This window comes from Capricornis sumatraensis, chromosome 2, assembly GCF_032405125.1.
Source record: "Capricornis sumatraensis isolate serow.1 chromosome 2, serow.2, whole genome shotgun sequence".
Taxonomy (NCBI): Eukaryota; Metazoa; Chordata; class Mammalia; order Artiodactyla; family Bovidae; genus Capricornis; species Capricornis sumatraensis.
In genome coordinates this window covers 192,209,774-192,225,066 of record NC_091070.1, presented here as the reverse complement: position 1 = coordinate 192,225,066, position 15,293 = coordinate 192,209,774, and the positions used below count along the sequence as shown (strand labels likewise).

Here is a 15,293-nt window from a genome sequence, read left to right as displayed (position 1 = left end):
AGGAATTGGGAAAGTGTCATTTCTTGAGGGCGTGCCATGTGCCAAACACCACGCTGACCTCTTACGTATACGACCCCACTTGTCTGCCCAGCAGCCCTACAAAGCAGGAATTGTGATGTTCATGTGTTGGTGAGATAAGGGGCAGTTTTCAAGGTCACACAGCTCATGCTGTCCAGAGAGATTCAGACCAGCTCTGCCCACCTGGCTCCTCTACCTTGGTTAGCCTCGTGGGAGAGGCGTTTCCATGAGGTCAGGGACTGTAGGCTTAATCTTTTCCAGCACTCCCCTGGAGCCCTGAGCAGTGGCCCTCCCTCCCTGGGACAGGGGTCCTCTCCCAGCTCCAAGTCCTTCTCTCTCTCCCCAGAAGTGGTGGCGCGACATGTTCACAGTGACGCTTTGATGCTGCTCAGATGTCCTTTCCCGGCACCCCTAGACTCCCCATGCTGTGCCTGAAGGGGTACTTGCTTCTCCCAGTGGTGGGTGGAGTCCTCAAGGGAGCTGTGTGACCTTCGGCAAGTTGCTGAACCTGTCTGTGCCTTGCTTTCTTCATTTACAATACAAGGATAATGAATTGCCCACCTCAAAGGGTTTTGATGAGGAGTAAGTGAGTTCATGTAAAGTGCCAGCGCAGGAAGTACTCCCCAAGTAAGCTCTGTTGCTCTTACGATTGTCACATTTCTGTGTCTCTAGTCACAGCCCAGAACCTGGTGCAGAGCAGCTGAGTGTAGCTCTATGGATGCGTGGAGGGCGGGTGGTAGGTGGAGCCCCACCTTTCCTGCCTTCCCCACCCCCACCCCATCAGCTGTCCTGTTTTCTCTCCCCAGCTTTCTCTTTTCATCATAGACACGTGGTCTCAATCGTCACAGTAGATGCAGGGCAAGGGAACAGATGGGAAAAGTGCTTATGAGGATGACTAGGCAGGAACTGAAGACTGATTGGATGCTGGAGGTGGCAGGGGAGGGGGAGAGGAAGGCGATGGGGATGATGCCTGGTTTGGGGCTGGGACAAAGTGGGGCTGATGGTACTAACCTTGCAATGGTGGGCTCTGGAGGAGGACAATTCCAAGAAGGAAAGGAACCATTTCTTGGTTGTGAACTCATGCCAACAGGGTTCCCTGAGCACACACTCCATCCCAGAGCTTGCATCAGTAACTGGTGCCCAAAGAGAAAGGCTCAGTTTGTGTCCTCAAAGAAGCTCCAGGGGGATAGGATGTGGGAGTCAGGTGCATAAGCACATGGGGGCAATAAGGTTTCTGTGTTCAGGGCCCCCAGGGGCGCAGAGAAGGGGGCAGTCAGCCTAGGTGAGGCCTGGGGACCCTCAAACATGGCGGCAGGGGCTGACTTTTGGCCGGAGCCGTGCATGGTGAGCTGGGGCTAGAGTGGAGGTGAGAGGCCTGGCAGAAGAGCATCCCTGCCCACACAGAAGGGACAAAACAGCCTGGGTCATTCCGTGAATGATGGGAAGCTTGGTTAGAAGCTTGTTGTAAGAATACAGACTAGAGGGTGGATAGGTGTGAATGAGGCCCCAGAGGCAAATGGGCCCTGAGGGTACTCCTTGCACTGGGGAGTAATCATCTTTATTCCCTCAGCTCCTCCGGATGGAGCAGGTACGGCGGATCCCTGAGGAGTACTCTCTGGGGCGGATGGCGGAAGGCCTGAGCCACCGGGACCCCATCATGAAGGTGCTGTCCATCCGAGGCCTGGTCATCCTGGCTCAAAGGACTGAAAAGGTGAGTGGAGGGCAGGGGAGAGCCCACTCAGCCAGGGCCCCGACAAGAGGAAGGATAGAGCTTGGCCATTCGCAACTCTCCAATACTGGTGACTGGAATCAGAGCTCATTTCTGTCTCTGTCTTAATTATCCCATCTGTAAAATGGGTATCCCTTAATTCCCTATATGCTTTATTTTTTGAAAAGTACTTTCCGAATTCAGATTTTTCGCAATGACCCTAAGAGCAGTATGTTTAGGAGGGGCGGGGGATAGCAGTAATTATTCCTAATTTAGAGATTAGGAAGCTGAGTCGCAGGTTGTTGATGTTTCATTAGCCTTTTAAAAAGTGCTGTTTTTCTCTACTAAGCACTGTCGTTACAGCTTATGATTTAGAGGGACAAAGGGACAGGACATAGACTCAGAAAACTAACAACACAGGGTATCATCTATAGATAGTGCCAAGAAGTGGGGAGACAACAAAAGCCCTCAGGGTTGCAGGCTAGGAAGGAGTCAGTGAGGCTAAAGAGGGCTTTGGAAACAGCGGGAGTTTGAGTGAGGGCGTACCAGGCAGGCGGGATAACATAAGCAAAGGCCTGGAGGTAGGACTTGCTTGACCAAGTTCATCTCTGTGACTCAGAGGCTGGGCCCCTCACCTGTTAGACCAGATAGGAGCGCCTGCCCCAAATACTCCTTCTCCGCAGGCCGCCAAGGTGCAGGCCCTCCTGCCCTCCATGGTGAAGGGTCTGAAGAGTGTGGATGGGCTGCTGGTGGTGGAGGCGGTCCACAACCTCAAGACCATTTTCAAGGGGCAGGATCGGAAGCTGATGGACAATTCAGTCTATGTGGAGGTGCTGCAGACCCTGCTGCCACACTTCAGCGATGTAAGGATTCCGTGAGGGTGGGAGGATGGGGGTAACACCTGGAGGGCAGTTCTTTACTACTCTAGGGGTCGTAGTAGCTCCCACGGCCTGTTGGGACCCGAGCAGGGCTGAGTCAGCCCAAGGGGAATGGGTGCTCGTCCCAACTGGTCCAAATTCTTTGTAATTGGTTTGCACAGAGAAAGCTCCTTCTCTAATTGGTTCTCACAGAAGGAGGTCTCTTTGTGTGCTCGTTACCCCAGAGACTTGCCTCTCTGTGATTGGTCTATCTAGAGGAGTAACAATTTTTTTCCTTTGAACTTTTTTTTCAAAATAGGAGTATAGCCGATTAACAATGTTGTGATAGCTTCAGGTGGGCCGCAAAGGGACTCAGTCATGCACACACATGCATCCATTCTCCCCAAACTCCCCTCCCATCCAGGCCGCCACATAACATTGAGCAGAGTTCTCTGTGCTACACAGTAGGTTCTTATTGGTTATCCATTTTAAATACAGCAGTATGTACCTGTCGATCCCAAACTTCCTAACTATCCCTTCCCCCATTCTTCCCCTAAGCGGGGGAGGGGGGTGGGGGGTGGGGTCACAATTCTTTGATTGGTCTCAGCAAAGGGGGGCATTTTTCTACTTGTCACAAAGGCACCTTTTAGGACAGTGGGGTCCCTGCTGGGAAGAGCGGGCAGAGCTCCTGACCCAGGCTCTGATGAGGAGGAAGCCAGCCCTAGATCAGCCCCACCAGGTGGCCTTCAGTGTTCTTCGTCTCTGTGCGTCTTATGCTTGGAGGGGCCCTCGGAATGTGTGGGAAGAAGGCCATGAGCCTCTACGTGGGGCACAGAGGTGCAGGCGGCCTCCTGGAGGATGGAGCACACCTGAGCCTCTGCATCTGCCCCAGTCACGAGAGGACGTGCGCTCCTCCAGCATCAACCTGTACGGCAAGGTAGTTCAGAAGCTGCGGTCGCCCCGCACCCCGGCTGTGGAGGAGCAGCTGATCAGCACCTTGGTGCCCCTGCTGCTGACCATGCAAGAGGGCAACGCCAAGGTGAGCCAGGTGAGTGCATAGCCCTGAGTCCTGCGGGTGCAGCCCACTTTACAGAACCCAGCCTGGAATCACAGACAATCCATCACGCAACCAAGTCTGGCCAAGCCTGTTTTCAAAAGGGACCCATGCCAGTATTTCTTTTCAAAACAGCCAACTTTCCTTGTATGTTTCAAACATTGATAGGAATTGTTTTCCCAAAATCCAGTTTTGTACTTTTTTTTTTTTTCCGGAGAATAGTTCAACTCTTTTGGAATTGCATAGCTCTGGTATTCTCTTCCTATTGGCCCCCAGAAATGTGTGAAGACCCTGTTCCGCTGTTCTTGCTTCATGGCTTGGGAACTGCCAAAAAAAGCTTACAGCCAGAAGCCCTGGGACAACCAGCAGCAGATGGTGGCCAAAATTTGCAAGTACCTTGTGAGTGCTTCTAAGACTACAGTGGGTTCTTATGAGTATGTTGGAGGTGGCCAGTTCTTTCCTTGTCTCTTCCTCCTTTTTACATGAGCATCCTTACTGATAATTCCATTACTACCTACACGTTGTTGGCTCCTGGAAGCTCATCTTTACCTCTGACTTCTCTCCCCACTTCTGGTGTTCCTTCTCCAAGGCTTACTGGACATCTCCCCCAGTGACTGTGTGTGTGCTGTGCTAAGTCGCTTCAGTCCTGTCCTACTCTTTGCAACCCCATGGATGGTAGCCCACCCGGCTCCCCTGTCCATGGAATTCTCCAGGCAAGAATATTGGAGTGGGCTGCTATTTCCTTCTCCAGGGGATCTTCCCAACCCCAGGGATCAAACTCGCATCTCTTGTCTCCTGCGTTGCAATGCAGGTTCTTTACCACTAGGGCCACCTGGGAAGCCCTCCCCTGCCCACAATGACCACACACAACTAAACTCAGCATATCTCTTCTGAATTTATGGCCTTCCCAACGTCAGTTCTCTCTCCTTCTAAATCCCCAAAGCTGAAACCTAAAGGCTTCTTGGTCCCCCTTACCTTCACCTTTGATCGATCTTAAATATCCTAAATACCTCTGAATCTGTTTTTCCCTCCCCCTTCCCACTATTATTCCCTTAGTTCAGGTCATAAATGTTTCTCAGATGAGTCCAGCCATCCAGCGGGTCCCCCAGTCTTGAATCTCAGCCCCTCCAATCCATTCCCCACTAAGGCTGCCAGAATCTGGTTAAAACCCGAGTCTGTCTATATCACATCCCTGCCTGAGGGACTCTACCGGCTCCCTCTTCTACAACAGTAATTTCCAGCACGTATTCGCTGTGATGTCAGTCCTACAAGAAATGCCCCACAGGAGAAAAAAGATCCAAGACAAGTAAGTTTGGGAAAGACTGCATCGTTATCTTCCTCTCTGAGGTTCGCAGTGTCACCAGCACCTTCGAGCTCTGACATGCTCTGTGCTGAGGAAATTTCATGGTTGATTCATGGTTTCCCCAAATTATTAAACCACAGAACCCCCTGTCCAGGTAACACTCGAGAACATTCTGCGGTAGGAGAGAGCCCTACACACAGCGATACGCTGCACTGCAGGATGCAGCCGGGTTCCTTCATGTACCATTTCGGACGCTTTGCCATCTAGGCCCATCTACCCTTCCTGTAGTCACAGGCTGTGTTCCCCGGGATGCAGGCTTTGAGGCAGAGCTTAGCATGCAGGAGGTTTATTAGGGAGCACCCTGGGACCAGCCGCTGTGGAAGGGAGGGCAGGGAGCGGAAGCGGCAGAGGAGTCAAGCTGCAGTGTGGTTTCAGGGAAGGTCTCAGCCAGCATGATGCCGAGATTCTTCACACTGGGGCTGGCGGTCAGGTCTCCATACAGACTGAGTGGTCTGTCAGTTTCTGGTTCTGCCCCTTGAAGAAGGTCTTGAGGCTGTGGTTTACCTTGTCATCGGTTGCCAGCTGTCCTGTGAAGGGACGTGACTTTGGGCCAGCAGTTCTCTTCCACCAGGGCAATCTGTACTTGGGGGAATAAATCCTTCACATCCTAAGGGAGGTCTGGATGGGGCATGCAGCATCCCCATTCCCCCATCAACCTAACAAATAAACAAAATAACAGGTTGTTATTTTGCAGTAATAATCATTATCAATAGTGCTCAAAGCCTCTGCAATCCAGTGCCTAATATTGTTACCTCCCTTTACAGAGGGAAAAAGAGGCCTGGAGAAGTGTTTGGCCAGTGCTGCTAATACGAATACTAACCATGACCAGTGACTGGGCAGATAAGTGATGTAGGGGTGGTTGGGCCATGGCAACCTGGAGGGGCCAGGCTCTGTTGAAAGCACGAACGGAGAGCTCCAACCACCATGCAGCCAACTCTCGCCAGGGCCTTCAGTTTCACAAGAAAGCTAGATTTTTATAAGACTTTAATTAACAGTCAATTTGGTTAAAATACTGTGCTGGCCTCTGCCCTGCCAGCCATTTGTGGCCTGTGGGCTGCCAGCTTGTGACCTCTGCATTAGACCTCTGGATTCTCAGTCTCTTCTTTGCTCTCCAAGCATCAACAGTTCTGCTCATATGAAGGTCAGCCTCTGGCCTTAGCTTTAGAGAGGGGTCAGTAACCTAGTCATTCATTCATTTATTCATCCAGTACTTTCTGGGCACCTGTACCACGCAAAGCTCCGTCCAGGGTGCTGAGGACTCTGAGCTGAGTGAGAAGGTCCCTTCTTTGGGGGGAACTACAGATCCAGTGGGGGAGACAGGTATAAGTAATTATAAGTCCAGTGTCATAGGCACCATGACAAAGGCGTGAAACGTGCTGCAGGGATGCCAAGGGTGGTGAGATTAGCTGTGCCAGAGGGTTGTGGAAAACTTCAGGGAGGAGACGGTTTCTGAGTTGAGCCTCAAAGAATGAGAGGGACTCATCAGGAAGGAAAGAGGGAAAGGGACTCCAATCAGGAGCAATGGCTTGTGTCGGGCACGGATTTGGGCAGAGTTGTGCCTTGCCCTGGGATTGGAGCATGGTGTGCATGGAGGCAGTGGTAGAGAAAGACCTGAGGCTGAGAAAGAACATGATCATGAACACTTTGCACACTAAGCCCAGGAGTTTCCTCCCTGACCTTGTTATTGCTGTTGTTCAGTCGCTCAGTTGTGTCTGACTCTTTGCGACCCTGTGGACTGACTGCAGCACGCCAGGCTTCCCTGTCCTTCACTGTCTCCTGGAGTCTGCTCAAACTCATGTCCATATAGTTGATGATGCCATCCAACCATCTCTTCCTCTGTCATCCGTGTCTCCTCCTGCCCTCAATCTTTCCCAGTATCGGGGTCTTTTTCAATGAGCTGGCTCTTTGCATCAGTTGGCCAAAGTATTGGAGCTTCAGCTTCAGCATCAGTCCTTCGAATGAATGTTCAGGGTTGATTTCCTTTAGGGCTGACTAGTTTGATCTCCTTGCTGTCCAAGGGACTCTCGAGGGTCTTCTCCAGCACCACAGTTACTCCCTGATTGCAGACTGTCAATAGGAGAGTGACCAGACCAGACCTCTCTTTATCTCCCTCAACAGTCTCTTAGCAGATTGCCTGCCCCCTGGTTTCTACTTGATCAAACCCAACCTGAACACCACTGTCAGACTATTTTGCCTAAAACATTACTTTGTCATTGCCCTATTAAGAATGGATGCTGGCTTCTTATTTTTTAATGCATAAGGAAGCCCTATTTTCTGTCTGTATTTGAAGGACTTTTAAGACCCTCCTAAGTCTGTAGTTTATTCCCACCGCTTTGTAACTTGAATCCTTCACCCTAGTCAGACCCGTCTCCTTAGTCATGTCCCTCACATGCCATATCCATTCTCAGCTCTGGCTGGACTTGTATTTTAGAACTTGCCTCCTGGCCTGTAGCAGGTGGGTGGATCAGAAGAGGAGACACCCAAGGCAGGAAGGCCATTAACATGATTGCTGCAGTCAGCTAAGAGAACATGAGGTCTGGCTTCTGGAAGAGTCCCGAATGGGTAGCAGAGTTATTTAGGAGGCAAAGGGCCAGGGCTCAGCTGCCTGACTGGGTCCTGGTTCCTAGCTTTGGGAGGGGTAGATGGGTGGTTATTCCCTCTGAGGGCCCAGCATTCTCTGGTTTCTCTTTGTCCCAGGTGGACACCCATCGAGACAGCGCCTTCACGTTCCTCAGCCAGAGCCTGGAGTATGCCAAGAGTCCTCGGGCCTCCCTGCGGAAGTCCTCAGTCATGTTCATAGGTAACCTGCCCTGGCAGACCTAGTTCTGCTGCTTCCTCCCCTTGGAAGGAAGCAGTGGCCCTTCTGGCCCAGGGTGGATGCCTCCCTTTGGATGCAAGGCTTGGCCAGCACTCAGCTTTGATATAAATCAGCAAGGTCTCCCTTCTTCTGAGATCACTGCTTGGGAAGTGGACCGAGGTCATAACCTTGGCATCTGTAGGCAGTAGAATCGCTGCTTCACCTGCCCCACCTCCCGTCCCCAGTACTGCAAGGTCCAGGCGCAGCAGGAGCCTGCCCTGCAGCAGGAAGCACCAGTCTGCACAGGGGGAAGCGAACTAGGATCTCAGCTCCACAATCGCCTTTTTGTGTGATGCCAACTGAGCCTCCTCTGTAAGATCTGTAAGGTGATTGGCAAGATAGGGATCCGCTCCTGCTTTGTGGCCTGGATGAGAATTTTTTTAAAATGTGAAGACTGGCAGATAAAGGTTCTCCCTCAGTGACAGTCACCTTCCTCCTTCTTCCCACAACCCCAACCTCTGTCTTTCTGGGGAAAAAACCAAGTAGGTTCCCTTCACTCAGAATCCTCCATAGGACACTTCTGACGGTATGCCGTCTCCTCTCAGCCACTCTCCTTCCCTCCCCCAGCCATATATCCTTCAAGGGTCTGCAGGAGACCCTACTGCAGAGAGGCTTGGAGAGGCCGCCATCTTGTACCTTTGCCCAATTCATGTGCAATTTTTCATTCGTCCTGTCATCCATGCATGTATCCATTGGCCTCTGCCTCACACACTGATTGATCTTCTACTCTGTGTCAGGCACTGCGCTTAGTCTAGAGAAACAAAGAAATTTTCAGGAGGTGATGCCGATGGTCAGGACTGGGGAGATGTGGGGGCAGCTGTTAACATGGTCAGTTCGGGGGCAGATGAGCAATGCCCAGCTGGAGGGGGCATCATTTGGGCTGTGGGGACATGCTCAGGGGGAGCTCCTTAAACAGAGTGATGTATTTCCTAAACGCTGGCTTCTCTAAATCTTGTTCCAAACTAATCACTTCTAAGAATGTTGGTGTTTTGATTCCTAACCTCTTGCGGGTTATAGGTCTTTTGTGAGACCCTACAAAAATTTAGGAACACTTGCCCTGGAAAAGGCAATGGCAACCACTCCAGTACTCTTGCCTGGAAAATCCCATGGGCAGAGGAGCAGTCCATGGGATCGCTGAGTCGAACATGACTGAGCGACTTCACTTTCCCTTTTCACTTTCATGCATTGGAGAAGGAAATGGCAGCCCACTCCAGTGTTCTTGCCTGGAGAATCACAGGGATGGGGGAGCTTGGTGGGCTGCCGTCTATGGGATCGCACAGAGTCGGACACGACTGAAGTGACTTAGCAGCAACAGCAGTAGCAGCCCTAGAAATACGCACACACGCATGCACTTGAGCAAGTGTCTCTGAGGCCCTCAGACTATCTTTCCTGCTCCCCCATCTCTAGCAGATCTAAGCTGAAGAAACCCCACATCTGGTGGGAGATGTTCATGAATCACAAGTAAAACACATCACACTGTGTACACAGGTGGAGACAGACTCAGAGACTCTGGGAGCCTAAAGAGGCGTTTATAACTAGCTTGGGGCAAGGTAGGGAAAAATTTCCTAGAGTAGCAGCCACGTTAAATTGAATATTCAAGGACAAATAGGAATTAGTAAGGTACAAAGTACGGTAGGGGCCTTCTGAGAGATAGGGCACTTTCAGGGATCTGCAGGTACTTTAGGAGCCGCTGCAGCAGGGGAGGGCTGAGCTATGTTGCCGAGGAACTGAGTTTCAGCCTCTCCAGGGATCCCACCAACCACCTGAGGGGAAGGTATGCGAGGCACTTGGTACCCTCCTGTTACTGCTCCTTGGAGAGGGGGCACTGAGGCAGCACCTCCCTGATTCTTGGAGGAGGACACTACAGATCAGCCTAGGGAAGGGGTCTCCTAGGACCACCTCTCGGAGTCAGCTATGGCCTTGCTCCTGTCCCTGTCCTGCTGCCCTCTCTGCCCACTGGATCTTCCACCCCTCCCAGGACCCCTCTCAAGGAATCTGTCCCAGGGTCAAGATGAAGTTCTCTGTTTGTGTCCTCGTTTGTGGGAGTAGGAGAGCTTTTCCGAGGAGATCTGGTCTGAGGGGGGCAGTCAGAATCAGGAGATGGACCCACTCACATCTTGGATTATGCTCAAGGGTCCCTGGTCCCCTGTATGGACAGCAGCATGACGGAAGATCGTATGAATGAAGTTAAAACTGGTGAGTCCTGTCCTGCGCTGGCGAGATTTCCAGAGCCAGTGCGGGAATGAATAGGCTCACAGCGGGAAATGGGAGAGGGGAGGGTTACGACCCAATGCCAGGGGCTTCAGCTTAGTCCAGCTGTGCTAACATTGACCCCGGTGAGTACATGTTAGCTACTGTGGAGTCGCTAAGACACAGAACACTCAGTCCACCTGCTAGGGGAGCTTACAATCCAGGAAACCAGACTCAGAAAACAAGATAAAAAACCATTTAGTGCAGAGCCAGTAGCTCAGACTCTTAAGGGACATGTTAATTTCATAACTGGGAAAGCTGATGGGAGCATGAAGGAAGGCTTGGACAGTCCAAGAAGACTTCCTGGAGAAGGCAGGTTTTGATCCAAGCTTTGAAAGACACGAACAATTTGAAGAGCTGGGAGATGAGGGGATGCTGAGCAGAGTACCCAAGCTAAGATATGAAGTGATAAGGATGAGGTGTGAGACTCAGGCGAGGACCTAGACTTAACAGGTGACCACTCTCCTCCCATAATTCAGCTCTGGAGAACCTGAGACACGACCCAGAAGCGTCAGTGTGCATCTGTGCTGCCCAGGCCCAGGACAACATCCTGGCCAGCTGCTGGCGGAGCTCCTGGCCACTGCCACATGGGGACGCATGGGTGTGTGACCCGGCCACCACGCACCGCTGGAGCCCGAGCTGTGAGAACCTGCCCACTTCCCACCAGCGGCGCTCTTGGATCATGCAGGTGCTGGGCTCCTGGAAGATGTCTTTGAAGCAGTGATGTTCCTGAGCCTCAGCCCTCTTTGGAGGTGGCCAAGGCCCCAGCCACGATCCCTATAAATGCTGCATAGCTTGCCTCTCCCCATGGAGTTTTTCCTGCGAGATGAGCATGTTCTTTACTATCGACTCAGTCAACATTCATAGACGCACTCAGGCTCTCTTATAAATGTGGAAGCTGAGGCCAGGAGAGGTGCAATGGCTTGTCCAAGGTCACACGGTAAGTTTGCTAGATGTCTCAGCTTCCCCTCCCTCACAGGGAGAGAATAAGAACAAAAGGAGACGATGATTTGGGTAGCCTTTGGAGAAGGAAAAGAAGAGATCCCCTCATCCCCACCCCATGATATGCATATCCCAGAATCCTGATCTCTGAGCCCCACCCTCGAGTCTTTGCCCAGAGATTGGCCACCACTCATTCGGGCAACATTTACTGAACACCTAACCTGGACCAGGCCTGCTCTGAGTGCCAGAGATACAGACATGAATGAGACCCAGCCCCAGGCCCTGAGCATTTGATAGTCTGATGCAGTGGTTCTCAACTGGGGGTGATCTGGACAGGTCTGAAGACATTCTTGGTTGTTTCCACTTGGGGAGGAGGCTGTTATCATCAGTGGGTAGAGGCCAAGGATGCTGCTAAACATTTTACAGTGCACAGGACAGTCCCTCAGCAAAGACATGTCCATCCTAAATTGTCAAAAGTGCTGAGGCTGATGAACTTTGGCCTCATGGAAGTATTAGAGACATATAAAACACCAACAGCCCAGCAGGTCAATGCTGTGCTGAACAGCAGTGTGGGGACTGTGAGGTCCAGAGGCTAACTGGGGGTGGGAGATCAGGGAAGGATTCCCAGAAAAAAGATACCCCCTCCAGTGGGTTTGGAAAGATGCCTACACATCAGGCATGTATGGAGAAGAGCAGGGCACATGAGACGAAGAATCCACGGCAGATCTGAAGGTGCTCTGGAGCTCAGAGTGGGAGGGGAGAGGAGGACAAGGGCTGGGTTAGTATGGCCTTGGAGCCTGTGTTAAGGAGAAGACTTCAGAGAGCCTGGGGAGGTGTGGTGGGAAGGGGAGAGGCAAGCAGGGGGAGATGCAGGAGGATGTCTGCTTTAGAGAGCTTCCTCCTTGTGCACACACAGGCACTGCCGTGGGGAGGGCAGTAGCCGTTCTGGACAGGAATCTGTCACTCTTCACTCACATTAAGTTTATGCACGCCCATGACTCACCACTTCCACCGCGGTCACACATCTCAGGGAATCTTCCCACAGGTCCCTAAGGGGAGATGTATGAGGAAGTCTTTCTTAGAGTTATTTGTGATGCCTGGGACAGGAGGCAGCCTGGGGATCCACCCTGAGGAGATGAATGGGCACCGCGGAGTCCCATGCAGCAGTTAGAAGCAGTAAGGGTACATGCAACACCATGGATGGGACCTAAAACCTAGTGCTGCGGGAAAAAAAAAATACATATAAAATGCATGTACAAAAGAAGTTACGTTTGCAAAGGACACTTACAAACTGAAAAACGCACATTAAAACACATTAGAGTGATGGGAGGAGGAAAGGAGGAAGGCTCAGAGGAATAAATGAGAAAAAGGAGAGGAAAGCTCACGCAGGAGCGGAGGGGAGGACAAGGACGTCTGGCCGGGGGCTTTGGGGTCTGGCAGGGGCCTGGGCTGCAATACAGGATGGACAGTATGGCTGGACCTGTGGGTGACTAGGGAAGAATTTTCAGAATCTGGTGGTTGACAGCAAGGAGAGCAAGACCTCAGGATGGTGCCCAGATTTCAGGGCAGATGGCCAGGCCAATGATGTCCCCCACTGAGTGGTCCTCAGGACCAGGAGCAGGTTTGGGGAGAGATGAGCTCAGTCTGGACATGGTGAACTTGAGGGGCTTGTCTTCCATGATAGTGGAGATATCTCCTAGGTACTGGCTGCACATGGTGGAGCTCAGCAGAGGGATCTAAGATGTAAACAGATTTGGGATATTTATCTGAGCACAGATGTGAGCTGAGATTCCCTGGGTGTGTGTGCAGAGCAGAAAGAGACGTAAGTCTGTAACATAACCACACAATCATCTTCCAACAAATGTAGGCCAAACCCATCGGGATCCTGGGTCTGCATTAGAATAAGAAATGGGGGTGGTACTTTTGCATAACCTTGTCCATTGCCAAGAATGTTCATGAGCATTGCCCCATTTGAATCTCACAGTAGCCATACAGAGTCATGGGAAAGGCAGGCTGGCTTTATTATCCATGTTCTACAGATGAGGACAGGGCTCAAAGATGGGTGGGTCTTGTCTAATGTCACGCCAGAAAGCAATTAGAAGTGTGGATCCCAAAGGCCTCCCAACTCCCATGTCTGAGCCCTTTCCACCCAGAGACACTGCTACTTTCACGAGACAGAGCCCAGGTCTGGGTGGCCTTGACAAAGAAGAGCTGCCACGTTTTAGGTCTGGGTGGTTTCAAAGCACAGAGGCACCTGGCAGGCTCAGTTATTGGCAAAGGCCCCCAAACAGTCTCACCTTGAAAGGGTCAAAGAGCATTTCCCTTCTCTGAACCTTCCCTATCATCACCTGCAAAACGAGTTCCTATGGAATCACACTTTTAAAATGGAAGCAAAATGACTGCAGGCTCTGTATTCAAGAAGAGAAGAAATGAGAATAATACAGGAATCATCAGGGACTAGGCTGGAGGAGGAAGTGTGGAAAAGGAGATTTAGATTTGGAAGAAAACATATGGACCAGGTGTTCCCCTGGGTACAGGTGACGCAGAAGGTAAGTGACACAGTCCTGGTCCTGAAGGGCTCATGGCCCCTCCAAGTGGCATCCTGAGCCCTGCTGTCTGTCTCATTCTTATATCAAATAACGAGCAAGCCTGCTAGCTCTGTTTCTGGGCTTCAGATCTCTCTTCTCCCCTGGCTTCTCACCAGCATCCTCCTTGGCAATTTCTTAACCCAGCATCTCCTATCAATCCTTCACCTGCAACCCAGGCCTTCCTAAGACAAATTTTCCCCTATGTCTGTCAGCATCTCACCATCCTCTGCAGCACAAAGGGTGAAAGGACACCCATTCACCCTTTGACCTATGACTCCCACCTACTTTGCTGACCTTCCTGTTAACTCAGCATGCAGGCTGTTGCCCATCCCCATGTCTCTGCACGTGGACTTCCACTGCCTAAAATGCCCAACTTCCCTCCAGCCCCTATCCATCTGCAGAGACCTTCCCCATTTCTGCTCTGAGATCTGCATTGCTTCCTCAATGAACCCTCCTCGAACCCCCCCAAGGAACAGCCATTCCTCTGTTCCTCCACTGAGCCGGCTTGTGACCAGACTGGGTTTAGGGTTTGCTGCATGCGTATCTTTCCTTCTAGACCAGGCTGTGAGCTCCTGAGACTGCGGCATCCAATGCAGGGCCCAGCAGCCATTTGCTGGGAACCCAGTGGTTTCAGGAAGGCACACCTGGCCCAGAGGGCTTGTTGCCATCTCAACTGTGGGGGGTAGGGGTTTGTGCATGTGTGCTAAGTCACTTCAGTCGCTGTGTCTGACTCTTTCTGACCCCATGGACTGTAGCCTGCTAGGCTCCTCTGTCCATGGGATTCTCCAGGAAAAGATACTGGAGTGGGTTGCCCTTTCCTCCTCCAGGGGATCTTCCTGACCCAGGGATCAAACCTGCATCTTTTGGCAGGCGGGTTCTTTACTACTAGCCCACCACAGAATCCCAATCAGAAATAGTCTGATCACATCATTCCTTTCCTCAAAGCTCTCCAAAGGGTCCCCTTGCACTGTGAGGAAAACCCAAACTCTCAGAATCACAGCTTATTATCTTTCCCACCTACCTGCTACTCACTGTCTTTTCTGCACCTCACACCTTTAGTCCTCTCCGTTCCCTCCTCGGGGAATGCTCTTCCCCAGACACCCCCTGGCCACTTCCAAGCTTCTTCCTTTGCTTGAATGCCTGCCCACCCTGTTTAAAACTTTTCTCCCACAGTCCTTGCTACCACTTGACAAACTCCCGTATCTTGCTTGTTTATTGTCTGTCTCTCTCCCCTCTGCTTACTGCTTCCCTGGTGGCTCAGATAGTACAGAATCTGTCTGCAATGCAGCAGACCCAGGTTCAATCCCTGCGTCAGGAAGATCCCCTGGAGAAAGAAATGGCTACCCACTCCAGTATTATTGCCTGGAGAATTCCATGGATAGAGTAGCCTGGCAGGCCTAGTCCATGGGGTCCACAAAGCGTCAGACACCACTGAGCGACTAACACTTTCACTTTCTCCGCTCTACCTTATCAAATCCTAGAGGGCAGGGATTTTACTTGCTTTGCCCAGCACTGTATACCCAACGAGGACTGGCACAGAAAGGAGCTTAGAAAACGTGCTGACTGGTTAAATAAACGAGTGAATTAAGTGATAGTGCGCTATTGTGGGGTGCGGGGCTCATCCACCGTCCCGAAAGTATTCGAAAGTGCGCGGGA

At 51.5% G+C, this 15,293-nt stretch overlaps 1 protein-coding gene across 1 annotated transcript in view; it reads left to right on the top strand.

Moving 5' to 3' along the window:
* The window catches only part of MROH7 (maestro heat like repeat family member 7), a 40,421-nt gene extending 29,590 nt beyond the window's left edge, over window positions 1-10,831 (top strand). Inside the window, exons 16-22 of the mRNA XM_068966281.1 lie at window positions 1,589-1,729; window positions 2,410-2,589; window positions 3,476-3,631; window positions 3,914-4,036; window positions 7,698-7,800; window positions 9,991-10,053; window positions 10,587-10,831. Of these exons, the coding sequence (XP_068822382.1) occupies window positions 1,589-1,729; window positions 2,410-2,589; window positions 3,476-3,631; window positions 3,914-4,036; window positions 7,698-7,800; window positions 9,991-10,053; window positions 10,587-10,831 (1,011 nt within the window). The remainder of the gene's footprint in view (window positions 1-1,588; window positions 1,730-2,409; window positions 2,590-3,475; window positions 3,632-3,913; window positions 4,037-7,697; window positions 7,801-9,990; window positions 10,054-10,586) is intronic.
* Window positions 10,832-15,293: the final 4,462 nt, after the last annotated feature.